We start from the raw sequence: 14,993 nt of genomic DNA, 5'->3' as shown, positions 1-14,993 counted from the left end.
AAGTCACTTTCTAATTTGAAAAAAATACATCAGTTATATTTTTTTCTGTTGTTACAATTAGCTAATTTAGCAATTTTTGCTCCTCACCTCACATCATTAACATACCTGTGTAAAAAAAAAAACTTTGTTTCAATAGCATAAATGTCAAGCCAACACTCGCTAGCCAATGCTTGAATTGCATTATATTTGGTTCTATTTTACTGTTTTGCTTATAGAGAAATAAAAAAAGGCTAGCTAGCTGACAAGTAATACTGTAAAGGTAGCCTACACATCATAAAAAAAATATGTGAAGTTATCTTTTGCAAATGTCCTTAAATATTTTCTCAGGTAACATTAGACCTATTGAAAAACAATACTGCCACATATTATGCAAAGAGAGCTGTGCTAAGCTGTGTAGTGTCTAAAACAAACACACTGTTAGACATTCTTGAAAATTCTACCGTTATTTTCCATACCTTACAGTAAAATACTTTAAAGTGATTTTACAGTTTCGCTGCATCATGGGATTTTGGTTGCTGCAGAACTGCGAAGCATAATAGAGTGACATCCCGGTCATTTCTCCTGTATGCTAAGTGAAGTTAAAATATGCGTTACCTGGCCTACTTCTATAAGCCAAAAGAGCTGCTATTTACTGTGTAACTCATCAGCACCACAATGAATAGAAACATTGACTTGACACTGTTGCCATAGTTGAATTACAGTAACTTACTGACAACACTGTTGCAACAGTAAAAACCCTATGAAATGTGGAACAGTGCACATTTCACATTCCGCCATAGTGTCAGCGTCAGTGCTAGTCATAATAAATGTGGGTCGTTTCTGGGCCACATGTATGTATACACTGTATGTATGCATGAACCTAAGATTTTTTTTAAATGTCCTTTTTGAACAATTCTGAATTATTTGTATTAAAAGTTGTCATGTTGCCTAAACATGGCAGAGACAAGACCATGTTTGAGTGCCAAATGTAGTTGTATGTCTCTTTATTGGCTCTACCAAAATCGAAGAAAGATGTTACTTTTACCATTTCCCAAGTGAGGAATCAAAAGTCCCAAAATGTTAAACCTTTTACTGACGTTATTCAATACATTTAGAGTAAAATACCTGATTATGTTTAGCAAGAAGCAAAAGAAGAAACATCCAAGTCTCCATGGTTTAAAACAAACACAGTCAAGTTCTACAACCTGTAGTTTCAGGTGTTCATACAAGCATGAGACTACTGGGAGTGTGCAAGAGGGTTAAACAGGTCAGTAAGGCTCAGCGAAAAACCTTGATCTTCTGTACTGCTTTGAGCTGCCTGTAATGGTTTATATACAGTAAGAGCATTAAGGAGCAACCATGAAATCAACTTTGAAACCCTAAAGAGCTCATGATGTATAAGCCAGGAAGTGAAAGAAGACTGGTCATATCCTTCCACCCAGACAAGTAAGACAATTTGAGGTATACTGATTGCTGTAAAACAAATAAGTCAAAAGATCATTTGGCAAAGTATGGAAACAAAAGCATTCACGAGTTAAGAAAATGGATGGATGGATGTTTCTTAGTATAACTCAGAGCTATCATTTCACAAATTTTGAAAAGTATCACAGAATGGTCACTAGTAGACCATGAAGGAAAACTACACAGATGGTTGATATGGTAAGATCAGACTTTATTGACCCCACAGTGGGAAACCTCAGTGGTTACAGTAACAAATGACTGCAAAAGATTTAAAAGGCATACAATATAATAAAAAAAGAAGAATTATTGAATAAAGCAGCTGAGAGAAATAAGTTATTGCAGTTCTAGGGCATTAAGTTCAACTAGACCTCATTTACTAGAGAGTGGACCACAGGAAACAAATACATTTATAATCTATACATACAAATACACTCACAACATAGTCATCATTATACATTTTAAATTTGAAGCTGGTGTTACCTTGGTGACGACCTTGCTCCACCTGTAGTGACACCAATAACAGTTTAGATTACCAACGTACTGATACTTGATAAAATACTATAAACAATTCTGTTCAGGGTCTGTGAAAATTATGATATGTGAAAACTGGATTGATAATTGCAGACTTAACATGAATTTTCCTTTCTTCATGATAATGGAGGTAGAGATAATCCATCCTAATGCTAACAGAAAGTAGGTTACCCAAGGGCAGATGGACGTGATGAACAGGTGTAATAGTTTGCCGACAGGATTAATTGAATCCAAAACAATTGCTTCCTACCAGACTGGATACAAATACAATATCTTTTGAAACAAAGAAAATGTGACCAAAGTAGTGTGTAGAGTGAAAAAAATCAAGTTATTACCAGCCCAGAGTCCTCTCTATTTTAATTAGGAAGGTCCCCAGTGATTTGCAGGTGTGCATTGGGAGTCTACAAAGTCGCCAGGGGTCTCTAACCGATGAGCCGCAGTCAACTTCAAACCCGGTGGGGGAATATCCAAGAAGACAGATTCACAGTCAAATTTAATGTTGGAAATTAGCGAAAAGATAACCTTAATCCTGGTGGGCTTTGCTTGAGAGCAGTCAATGACAACCTACAGCAGGGGTGTTAAAATAATTTTATTCACGGTCCAGATCGTCGTTATCGTTTCCCTCAGAGAGCCGTTGTGACTGTGAAGCATATTGAAAGCCAGTAAAAAAAAAATTCCTATTCAACTATTATTACATTTATTTTAAAAGGAATGCTTGCAAAATCTCAACATTATTAAAAGTGAAGACAATTTGCTATTTTGGTATTTTAGCAAGAGACATGAAGTTAAAGCAAATGATTTGCTTTCGCGAGAGGGAACTCCACCCTTGTCTGAGTGAGGATCATGGCCTCAGGAGGTGCTGATTTTTATCTGAGCCGCTTCACACTTGGCTGCGAACTGCTCCAGCTAGAATTGAAGATCGCAGCTTAATGAAGCCAACAGAACCACATCATCTGCAAAAAGCAGAGACGCAATGCTGAGGTCACCAAACCGGACCCCCTTAACACCTTGGGTACACATTCTGTCCATAAAGGTAATGAACAGAATCAGTGAGAAATGGCAGCCTTGGTGGAGTCCAACCCTCATTGGAAACGGAGTCTGACTTACAGCTGGCAATGAGGATCAAACTCTGACAAACGTTGTACAGGGACCGAACAGACCTTATTAAAGGGTCTGGTACGCCAAACTGCCGGAGAAACCTCCACAGGACACGGTCGAACACCTTCTCCAAGTCTACAAAGCACATGTACACTGGTTGGGCGTTCGCCCATGTACCCTCGAGGACGCTGCTGAAGTTGTAGAGCTGGTCCACTGTACCATAGCCAGAATGGAAACCATACTGCTCCTCTAAATCTGAGATTTAACTTCCAGATGCACCCTCCTCTCCAGAAACCCTGAATAGACCTTTCCAGGGCGGCTGAGGAGTGTTACGCCCCTGTAGTTGGAACACACCCTCCCTTCGTACAAAGGGGGACAACCAGCTCGGTCTGCTAATCCAGCGGTACTATCCCTGATGTCCATACAGTGTTACGGAGCAGTGTCAGCCAAGACAGGCCCAAAAAGTCCAGCGCCTTTAGGAACTCTGTGTGGATTTCATCCAGCCCTGGGGCCCTGTCACCGAGGAGATTTTCAACCACCTCAGAGATAGGAGAGCCCATCTCAGAGTCGTCAAACTTTGCTTCCTCAAAGGAAAGTGTGTTGGTGGAATTGAGGAGGTCTTGAAAGTATTCGTCCCTGCATCCCTAGTTGAGGTCAACAGCACCCTGTCCCTACTCTACACAGTGTTGACGATGCACTGCTTCCCCCTCCTTAGACGCCGGATGTTGGACCAGAATTTCTTGGAGCCATCAGCAAGTCATTTTCCATGGCCTCATCGTACTCCTCCCATGCCCAAGTTTTTGCCTCAGCGACCACCAAAACTGTGTTCCACTTGGCCTGCTGATAACCATTAGCTGCCTCCGGAGTCCCACAGGCCAAAAAGGCCCGATAGAACTCCTTCTTCAGCTTGACGGCAGCCCTCACCACTGGTGTCCACCAGTGGGTTAAGGGATTGCCACTAAGACAGGCACCACCACTCGGACTCAAAGTCAACCGCCACCCCCGGGATGTGGGCAAAGTTCTGCTGGAGGTGGCAGTTGAAGCTCCTTCTGACAGGGGACTCTGCCAGAAATTTCCAGCAGACCCTCACAATACGTTTGGATTTGCCAGGTTGAACTGGCATCTTCCCCCACCATTGGAGCCAACACACCACCAGTCGGTCATCCAGTTGACAGCTTTGCCCCCTCTCTTCATCCGAGTGTCCAAGACATACAACCGCAAATCCGATGACATGACAACAAAGTCCATCATCGAAATGCGGCCTAGGGTATCCTGGTGCCCAGTGTACGTATGGATACCCTAATGTCTGAAGATGGTGTTCATTATGGACAATCTATGACAAGCACAGTTGCCCAATAATAGAACACCGCTCTGATTCTAATGGGGGTATAAGGGCGTTCCTCCAAATCACGCCCTTCCAGGTCTCACTGTCATTGCCCAGGTGAACATTAAAGTTGCTCAGTAGAATGAGGGAGTCCCAACAGGGGTGCTCTGGAGCAGCCTATCCAAGGACTTCAAAAAGGGTGGATAGCATGAGCTGCTGTTTGGTGAATAGAAACAAACAACAGTCAGGACCCGTCCCCCCACCCGAAGGCGGAGGGAGGCTACCCTCTCGTGTACTGGGGTGAACACCAATGTACCGTCACTGAGCAGTGGGGCAAGAAGTATGCTTACACCTGCTTGCAATTCCAGAGGGAAAAATAGTCCAACCCCTCTAAAGAAGACTGGTACCGGAGCTCAAGTCATGTGGTTAGGCGAGCCAACTATGTCTAGTCAGAATTTCTCACACTCGCACACAAGCTCGGGCTCTTTCCCTGCCAGAGAGGTGACGTTCCATGTCCCTAAAGCTAGCTTCCACACCACTTAGCTCACAGTGTACATGACACCCTTGTCCCCTTCCACAGGTGGTGAGCCCATGGGAAGAGGGACCCACGTTGCCTCTTCAGGTTGGGCCTGCGGGCACTCACCATTGAGCCCCACCTACGGGGCTGGCTTCAGAGGGATGCCCCGTTGAGCCGTGTCTGGGTGAGGGAAAAGGTTGTTCAAATATTTTTCTCATCATAAGGGGTTTTTGAGCCGTGCTTTGTCTGGACCCTCACCTAGGAACTGTTTGCTATGGGTAACCCTGCCAGGCCCATTAAACCCCAGAAAACTTAGCTCCTAGGATAATTGGGACACACAAACCCCTCCACCACGATAAGGTAACGGTTCAAGGAGATGGACAGTGAGAAAGTCATTCCCTTGCTCTTCCCCAATAAATGTCTGTATAAAATTTTACAATAAGACAGACAGACTTTTCACCATTAAATGTCACAGAATACCAACAGTAAAGGCAGTCATTCTCATACATTTTCCAGACTATAGTGAGGGAATAGAGGGAGAAAGTGACAAAAATACCTTTACATTTTCCAAACTAAGACTGAGGCTAGAGAGAGAAAGTCACAGATAAACACAGTTGTGTTAGAGAGGAGGACGCAGAAGATAGGCATAGATGGAAAAGTATGATGTGCTGTGGCAACCCCAATGGGAAGGAAAAGAAGATGTTTAATGGAAATATTAGGTGCTTTGTTCCAGTCTCCTGCCATAGGGCTCTACCGGTGACCTGAACTGGAAGGAAGTGTGTCATCCTGTTTTGCTAAATGTGGAAGTTGGTTATGCATAACTATTGTCACAGTGTGCTGAAATGACCCAGGTGCACGTAAATGCAGAGTTGAAAGGAGTTTTATCATAGGTGGTAATGCATGACTCCTTGTGAGTGGCTCCAGGTCAGCCCTGAGTTCCTTCAGAAGCTTCAAAATTCGATTGCTGAATAGACAATATTTCAGGATCATTTTTGTTGACATTTCAAATATGTTTACACTTTCATGGTGATAGATTCCGACCTGATTTTCAGTAGTAACATCAAATAAATTTCTGAAACAGCCTTCTACCTCCTGAAGAACATATCCAGAGTGAAGGCTTGCATGTGCCAAGCAGACCAGGAGAAGCTCATCCATTCTTTTATCTGAAGTAATCTTGGCTATTATAATGATCTTCTGACTGGACTCCCACAAAAGAGCATTAAATAGCTGCAACACATTCAAAACACTGCAGCTCGGGTTCTTACCAGAACAAAGAGGTCAGAACATATTACTCCAATTCTAAAGTCTCTACACTGGCTCCCGGTCAGCTTTAGAATAGAATGAAAGTTCTGCTACTGGTTTATAAACCATTAAATGGTTTATGTCCTGAATATATGAAACAAATGCTAGTGGAATAGGGGTGGGGACACACCTGGTGAGGATATGCAACAACTAACCAAATCCAAAAGAACAAGATGAGAGAGGACAGAAAAGGACAGGACTGGATGTGGGAAATGAGCAAGGAAATGGAAATGAGTGATGCGGTGGGATGCTTTTTATAGTGTCTAAAAACCTGTAAGAACCTGTGAGTTAATATCGTAATATAACCTGTGTTATTATTAGTGGTCCCAGCACAAACAATTAAAGCCTATAGCGTGTCTATGGAACTTATTTTTGAATGAACACCATATCACCATGTTAGTCAACTGCTGTGCGGAGTTGCTGAGCCGGCAAGGGTGGGACCTCCCCCTTGCACCCGCAAGGTGCGGGGACCAAGCCAGTGAGCCCAACCTGCGGGGGACCCAGCCAGGGGGATGCCACCCACTCCCCACGACCCAGGGCGCCACACTCGCTATTTCAAGACACAATATCAGCCAGTGCAATTTGTCTCAGGTTTGATAGATCACATTACGCATGCGTCTTCCTCAACGTACAAAATGAACTACACTGCAGTTTAGAACGTTTGGTGGATGCAATCCTGAGTGCTCCCAGTTAGTAGATCGGCTTCCACATTTGTTTGCATGAGTAATCAATTTTGCTTGTGTAAACGTTTAGTATATCATACCCTTAGTATTAATTTAGTATCCAAACTCTTCTCATACAGTGCTATTTTTTCCAACATATTCATTTACATAACATACAGTATGCATGTACATAGGGATGAGAATTGATAAGAATTACCCTTATCTATTTTCTTATCGATTCTCATTGGTTGAGGGAATAAAATAATACAAATGATAAATGATATAATTGAATCATTATCATTACAGTATATGATTCGATAATACAAGAGATTTTTCTGCATGTTGGAAATATTACCCACTTTGATGAAATTAAAGCTTTGTTGCAAGTGTTGAAAGTAGCCCTGGTATTATCTTTTTGAGTGAAATTTAGTCAAACTTTAGAGTGCTTCTGCCTTGACGCCATATTGGAAAGTTCGGAACCAAAATACACTTCTTTCGTGTGATGAAAGTGCTGTGCAATACGGACGATAGCGTACATCCCAATATAGGTCATTTTATATCAATATGGTGTTGTCACTGTCTTGAGAGCTCATTAAACCCATGGAGGAGGCAAAAAGCCAAAGCGGCGACACCAATCTCAAATTAAACCAGCAGAGTGGATTACACAGGGCTGCAGTGAGTCAGATTAAAAGATTTGATGCAGTAGCAAACCAGATTAGCAGGTAAAGTCCTGCTGTGTGCTTCCTTAAGAAAGGGGGATTAACCTGTTTAAAGTCATTTGTTGTTGAGTACTAGAGGTTATGTTTATTTGCCATCGCATGTTATAAACATTTTGGCCCTTAGATAAATGCTTGGGATAGTGTTCTGTAACTTCCATCCATCCATCCATTTTCTTTACCGCTTATCCTCACTCGGGTCGCAGGCTGCTGCAGCCCATCCCAGCTATCTTCGGGCAGGAGGCGGGTACACCCTGAACCGGTCGCCAGCCAATTGCAAGCCACATAGAAACAAACAACCATTAGCACTCACATTCACACCTAAGGGCAATTTAGAGTCTTAAATTAACCTGCCACGGATGTTTTTGGGATGTGGGAGGAAACCACAGTTCTGGGAGAAAACCCACCCAGGCACGGGGAGAACATGCAAACTCCACACAGGCGGGGCCGGGATTTGAACCCCAGTCCCCAGAACTGTGAGGCAGATGTGGTAACCAGTCGCCCACCGTGCCGGCTGTACTGTAACTTAATGATGAAAAATATTCTGATATTTAGCACAAACAACACTGTATTTCAAGACACAAATTGGTCAATATTTAAACAACATGACAAACTGTGCTTTGTAGCTTTCATTGACACCTCCAATGAGGCAGCACAAATCGACAGACTGTGGTCCAATGATATTGACTTTGACTTCAGCCACTCACAAAATGTAATCCGAGTGCTGTTTAACCTATTTAGAGTCACAGACGTAACAGGAACCACTAAATGAATTATTCCAATAAATGCAAACTTAAATCCTTTAGTCTATTATAGAAGCCATTTATCCGTTAATGAGGCTAATTGGTTTCCTTGGCCCTTCATATAAATTGTCCTCCATGACAGACCGTGTAAGACAGCAGGGAGGCTGCATTTATTTATTTTTTGGGCAGTTTGAATCCATTCAGAATTCCTGTATTTTTATTTTTGCTACACGTGATTGGTTGAAGCATACCACAAGCAAGGAACTGTTGAGGTGTTTCTGAGTTTTGGTGACATAAAGAAATACAGCAAAATGAGGGGACATCGAAGCAATGAACTGCCAGAAGACTTCTGGATACCTGTTCCGCTGGACACTAACAACATCACATCGCTTAGTCCATTCCTGGTTCCTCAGGACCATCTGGGGAATTTAGGCACCTTTTATGGCATGGCTGCATTCATGTTCTTTCTTTTTGTGGTGGGAACGGGCATTAATGTCCTCACCATTGCTTGCACCATCCAATACAAGAAGCTCAGGTCCCACCTGAATTACATCCTGGTGAACTTGGCAGTGTCAAACCTTCTTGTGTCATGTGTGGGCTCTTCCACCGCGTTCTGCTGTTTTTCATCAAGGTATTTCATCCTTGGACCATTGGGATGCAAGATTGAAGGTTTCATGGTGACGCTTGGTGGTGAGTTAAAACCTGCATTTAAAACATAGACAAACCTGCGTGAGTTGGAATGCTTTGAAAACGGGGTTAAAGCCTTTTTTTTCTTTGTTCTACTAGGTATGGTAAGCCTGTGGTCTCTTGCTGTGATTGCCTTCGAACGATGGCTGGTCATTTGCAAGCCTCTTGGAAACTTTGTTTTTAAACCGGACCATGCTATAGCTTGCTGTGTATTCACATGGTTGTTTGGACTGATTGCCTCGACCCCACCACTTTTCGGATGGAGTAGGTTAGTATCAACAAAACTCAACATTTATTGTCATTGCACAAAACAAAAGACGAGGGAGATTGTGATTGTCCGTTTTTGCAGATATATTCCAGAGGGCCTGCAGTGCTCCTGTGGGCCGGATTGGTACACCACAAATAATAAATTCAACAATGAATCCTATGTGATTTTCCTCTTTTGCTTCTGCTTTGCTGTTCCCTTGGCCACTATTATCTTCTGCTATGGTCAGCTGCTCATTACAATGAAAATGGTGAGATAAATCAAATACTAATTCCTTAACTTCCAAGATTTTAATGTGTTGTAATGAATCAGGGTTTGGTTTATAGCACTAAACCTGGCAGATTTAGCTAAATTAAGATAAGAGTTGGCCATGGCAAGCAATGTATAAACCAAACCTAATAAACTAAAAGTGTCGCAACGAAATGTCCTTCCCTTTTTTCCGCACAGGCAGCAAAAGCCCAGGCTGAGTCTGCCTCCACTCAGAAAGCAGAGAAGGAAGTGACCAGGATGGTGGTCATCATGGTGATGGGCTTCCTTGTGTGCTGGCTACCCTATGCGTCCTTTGCTCTTTGGGTAGTCTTGAATCGTGGGCAGACCTTTGACCTGCGAATGGCCACATTACCTTCTTGCTTATCAAAGAGCTCAGCGGTCTACAACCCCATCATCTATGTCGTCTTCAACAAACAGGTCTGTTTGATGTTATCTTGTACTATTATCCAGTTACTTCTATAAATTTAACACGAATATTAATTGTTAGCCAAACGAAATAGATTCAAAACCTGGAGTGCATTCTGTTACTGATGATTTTATATTTGGTTTAATAATTTGTCTCTCCAAAACAGTTCCGGTCATGCATGATGCAGATGTTGGGAATGGGTAGTGGTGAAGAAGAGACATCATCAACAACATCAGTGACTGAAGTCTCCAAAGTTGGGCCTGCTTAGACTGTGGATTTGATTACTTGTATGCCACTAAAGAGTTGTATGAGTCAGTTGTAAATAACTATAAATGCATGTTTTCGCAATGTTAAAAAAAAAACAAAAAAAAAACATTACAATAAAGTGAAGTGCTTTTACAACTTTCTGAATTCTACAAAATATTTACCATCATCATGAAGTTACTTTAAATGGCTCATATTTTGGCTATTTAGCCCTCCGTAGGGTGACTCTTTAACATGGACTTAGTATAAAAGTGTCAATTTCATTAAAAAAAAAATAAACACCTTGGTTTTGTCATACCAGTGTCCAGAAAAGGCCCCTTTGACAGGTACTTCTGTTTGACCCAGCTTTGTATCCGCTTTGTCCATATTTGGCTAAGACCCACCCCTTTCCTCTGATTGTTTGCCTCCATGTAGAAGACCCACTTGTGAGAGCATACGTGTTTGTTATGTTGAAAGCGCTGGCTCGGCAGAGGGGAGGTAGGTGGAAATCTTCACTAGTGTCAGGTCACTGGGTAATAAATCAATGTTGATTAATGACATCATTATAACCTATGATCTGGACTTTTTGTTACTAAATGAAACGGAGTTAACAGGAAGTAGCTGTAATACCATTTTAAACGAGGCAACACCAGCAAATTTTTATTTTATGAACAAGTGTCGAATAGGGAAAAAAGGTATTGCTGCTATTTTTAAGTCATTATTTCAGTGTAGGTGGCACGGTGGCCAACTGGTTAGCGCATCTGCTTCACAGTTCTGAGTACTGGGGTTCAAATCCTGGCCCTGGCTGTGTGGAGTTTGCATGTTTTCCCCGTGTGCCCCGGGTTTTCTCCGGGCACACCGATTTCCTCCCACATCCCAAAAACATGCGTGGTAGGTTGATTGAAGTCTCGAAATTGCCCGTAGGTGTGAATGTGAGTGCGAATGGTTGTTTGTTTCTATGTGCCCCGCGATTGTCTGTCGACCGGTAACCTGCATCCCGCCCAAAGATAGCTGGGATAGGCTCCAGCAGCCCGCGACCCTAGTGAGGAGAAGCGGTAAAGAAAATGGATGGATGGATGGAGGTTCACGTTCGCACAAAATATGAACTACTTCATGAGCTTTCGTTGATTGAACAACGTTCAGATACAACACTGGGCACATATAGAACACACTGTTCATACAGTGTGTTCTATTTTTGGGCTTAAAACAAAGCTTTAAATCCTTCCCGAGCCAATTAAGTGAAGCCAAAGTAGCATTCAAAGCTCCTACAAATACAGCTTTCGGTCACATTTAGAGAGATATACAGGTGTAGGAAGATCTGCAAGAAAATCGTTGCCATTCTATATACTATAAAAATAGACATTTAGTTTTTCTCACAAAACAGGTAGAAAAATGAGAAGAAATCATCCCCTGGAGCTCCCAAGTGACTTCTGGATCCCTATTCCTTTGGACACCAACAACATCACTTTATTCAGCCCGTTCCTGGTTCCCCAAGATCACCTGGGGAGCAAGGCCATTTTTTATTCCATGTCAGCATTTATGCTCTTTATATTTGTCACTGGCACAGCAATCAATATTGCCACTATCGCATGCACTGTTAAATACAAGAAACTACGATCTCACCTGAACTACATCCTGGTAAACTTGGCTGTGGCGAACCTCCTTGTCTCCTGTGTGGGCTCCTTCACCTGCTTTTACTGCTTTGCCTTCCGATACATGATTCTTGGAGCACTCGCGTGCAAGATTGAAGGATTTACTGCAACTCTCGGTGGTAAGGAACAAAAATAGGCAGATGAATACCTTAACAGCAACATTTCCATAGACACAGCTGTATTTTCATTGAATTATGACATTTTCTAAAGGTGTAATGGTTACATGTGACATGTTTTGTTTCTGCTGTGTGTGGTAGTAAACTGAGATACAGTACACAGTCTCTGTATTACAAAAGCAAATTAATTGAAAGAAATAATAAAAGAAAAATAAAATGAAAGGTTTAAAATAGTCAAGAGACTGTGGACGCTCTGTGTGTTATTACAGCAGACCTATACATTAGCTCTTACACATTTGTGTTTATAGAAAAGTATCAATTTCTCTCTTCCATTGATCCTTTTTATGCTACAGGTGATATCAGTGAACACGTTATTTTCTTTTAGAAACAATAACAAAAAGTACAACAGTATGAAAGAACAACAATATATTAATATTTCAACACAGATTAACGGTGCTGTTGCTTTGACATATGCACTATGATATGAACAAATGTCTTGGGGGCACATCTCAATCACCGAATGAATCATTTTGGGTTTGAACTATAAGGACTAATTCATCCACTCATTTTCTATACAACTTGTACTAAGGCTCACACTGTGTGAACGACTGGGTAAAGCCAATAATAATAATAATAATAATAATAATAATAATATTGGCCGGCACGGTGTACGACTGGTTAGCACATCTGCCTCACATACCCGCGATGCTAGGATAAGCAGTACAGAAAATGAATGAATAATAATATGAATAACAATAATACTATGAAGAATAAGGTTAAGTAATTATTAATCTTATTAAGAAATTTTGAAAAGTTTGGAAGGCCCCTTTCATTTCCAGCATGACTGTGTCCCAGTGGAAAACAAAAAGTAAGGCCCATAAATGCATGCTTGGATGAGTTAAGTGATGAAGAACTTCTTTAGATACCTTACATCATGCACATCAAATACATTAGAAATGAACTAGATTAAAGATTGGGACCTTACTCATTCATTTGAAACCAAAATCTTTCAGAAAGTCAGGTATCCCAATACTTTTGTCCAAAACGTGCATTTAGTACATTTATCGTGGAAAGTTATGTTTTCTGTCTCCTTCCAGGTATGGTTAGCCTCTGGTCTCTGGCAGTAGTCGCTTTTGAAAGGTGGCTGGTTGTGTGCAAACCTCTGGGAAACATTGTGTTCAGACCTAATCATGCTATTGCTTGCTGTGCAGCAACTTGGCTTTTTGCTTTGATTGCTGCAGTTCCGCCGCTTTTTGGGTGGAGTCGGTAAGTACTAAAAAGCGGACACAAAACAGTTTTTTAAACATGCTGCGTTGTTATACATTGAGATACGTGTAATGGTTCGTTGTCTTTAGGTATATCCCTGAGGGAATGCAGTGCTCTTGTGGTCCGGATTGGTACACGTCCGACAACAAGTTTAACAATGAGTCCTATGCGATGTTCCTCTTCTGCTTCTGCTTTGCAGTGCCATTCTTCACTATTGTTTTCTGCTACTCACAGCTACTTATTGTGCTGAAATCTGTGAGTTACAAGTGACTTTGTGTCCAACCAACATTTGAAAAAAAATTCATCAGTGCCAGCAACTCTTTTGTCTCCTTGAACAGGCCGCAAAAGCCCAGGCTGAGTCAGCTTCTACTCAGAAAGCAGAGAGGGAGGTGACTAGGATGGTTGTTGTCATGGTGCTGGGCTTCCTGGTGTGCTGGATGCCGTACGCCTCCTTTGCTCTTTGGGTTGTCAACAACCGTGGGCAACCTTTTGACCTGAGATTGGCCACCATACCCTCCTGTTTTTCTAAAGCCTCTACAGTCTACAACCCATTCATCTACATCTTTCTCAACAAACAGGTTGTTTTACTGTCACCAAATCAATGTGTAGAAATCACTGCCCTTTTGCAGTCACTTACATAACAATGTTTTTTGCATACTTTTATGAACATCCATTGAATGAAAATAAATATTTAATTCTTAATCTATTTGGATGACAAAAAAAAAACCGGACAGTTTACACCACAGGTGTCAAACTCAATGGCCAGGGGCCAGATCTGGCCCTCCACATCATTTTATGTGGCCCGCGATAGCAAATCATGCGCGTCAACTTCTTTGATTATTGCTCAAATCTGTACCAAAATTTCATCCATCCGTCCATCCATTTTCTGAACCGCTTCTTCTCACAAGGGTCGCGGGAGTGCTGGAGCCTATCCCAGCTATCATCGGGCAGGAGGCGGGGTACACCCTGAATTGGTTGCCAGCCAATCGCAGGGCACATACGAACAAACAACCATTCACACTCACATTCACACCTACGGGCAATTTAGAGTCTTCAATTAACCTGCATGTTTTTGGGATGTGGGAGGAAACCGGAGTGCCCGGAGAAAACCCACGCAGGCACAGGGAGAACATGCAAACTCCACACAGGCGGGGCTTGGATTTGAACCCCGGGCCTCAGAACTGTGAGGCAGACGCTCTAACCAGTCTTTCACCGTGCCGCCACCAAAATTTACTAAATAATAACGTTGAGATATCGCAAGCATTTGTTGTTACCAAACACCTTTTAGAGTAACTTGAACAAACTATTATCCTTGACCTCTGATTTCAAAACTAGTTATCCATTGATTTGTTGTGTATATGAAATATTCTGATGAGCCGATGAAAAAATGTTATGGTTTCACAGTCATAACGGCCCTCTGAGGGAATCTGTAACTACAATTTGGCCCTCGACAAAAATGAGTTTGACATCCCTGGTTTACACTATGATGTATGTGAGTGTTCTCAAGAAGTACAGCCTATCCAGAATACAGTACTACATGCCCCAATCAATCTTCTCATGTTCCTTCTCTCCTACAGTTCCGCTCATGCATGAAGATGATGCTAGGGATGAGTGGAGACGATGACGATGAAGCATCAAAAAGCCAATCAACCACTGAAGTCTCCAAAGTTGGACCTGCTTAAACTATTTCATTGTAAACGGAGATCAACTGCACAATAGAAACAATATCAATTTTGATACAATATGTCACTTTGT

At 41.9% G+C, this 14,993-nt stretch overlaps 2 protein-coding genes across 3 annotated transcripts; both read left to right on the top strand.

Annotated features, from left to right (window-relative positions):
* Positions 1-8,472: 8,472 nt before the first annotated feature.
* On the top strand, positions 8,473-10,363 carry opn1sw2 (opsin 1 (cone pigments), short-wave-sensitive 2). The gene is made up of 5 exons (XM_061786273.1): positions 8,473-9,023; positions 9,120-9,288; positions 9,370-9,535; positions 9,733-9,972; positions 10,128-10,363. The coding sequence occupies exons 1-5, from the start codon at positions 8,645-8,647 to the stop codon at positions 10,227-10,229; spliced, it is 1,056 nt and encodes a 351-aa protein (XP_061642257.1). The 5' UTR covers positions 8,473-8,644; the 3' UTR covers positions 10,230-10,363.
* A 208-nt stretch (positions 10,364-10,571) lies between these two features.
* On the top strand, positions 10,572-14,993 carry LOC133484127 (blue-sensitive opsin-like). 2 transcript variants are annotated; one of them, XM_061786270.1, is made up of 5 exons: positions 10,572-11,975; positions 13,070-13,238; positions 13,328-13,493; positions 13,577-13,816; positions 14,816-14,993. In XM_061786270.1, exons 1-5 carry the CDS (start codon positions 11,597-11,599, stop codon positions 14,918-14,920), a joined length of 1,059 nt encoding a protein of 352 aa, XP_061642254.1. In that variant the 5' UTR covers positions 10,572-11,596; the 3' UTR covers positions 14,921-14,993. The 2 variants fall into 2 exon arrangements, with proteins under 2 accessions (XP_061642254.1, XP_061642255.1); XM_061786271.1 differs by lacking the exon at positions 13,070-13,238 and having other exon boundaries at positions 13,438-13,493.

This window comes from Phyllopteryx taeniolatus, chromosome 9, assembly GCF_024500385.1.
Source record: "Phyllopteryx taeniolatus isolate TA_2022b chromosome 9, UOR_Ptae_1.2, whole genome shotgun sequence".
In the NCBI taxonomy this organism is placed as follows: domain Eukaryota; kingdom Metazoa; phylum Chordata; class Actinopteri; order Syngnathiformes; family Syngnathidae; genus Phyllopteryx; species Phyllopteryx taeniolatus.
The sequence above is the reverse complement of the archived record's forward strand: the minus strand, read 5'-3'. Positions and strand labels throughout refer to the sequence as shown.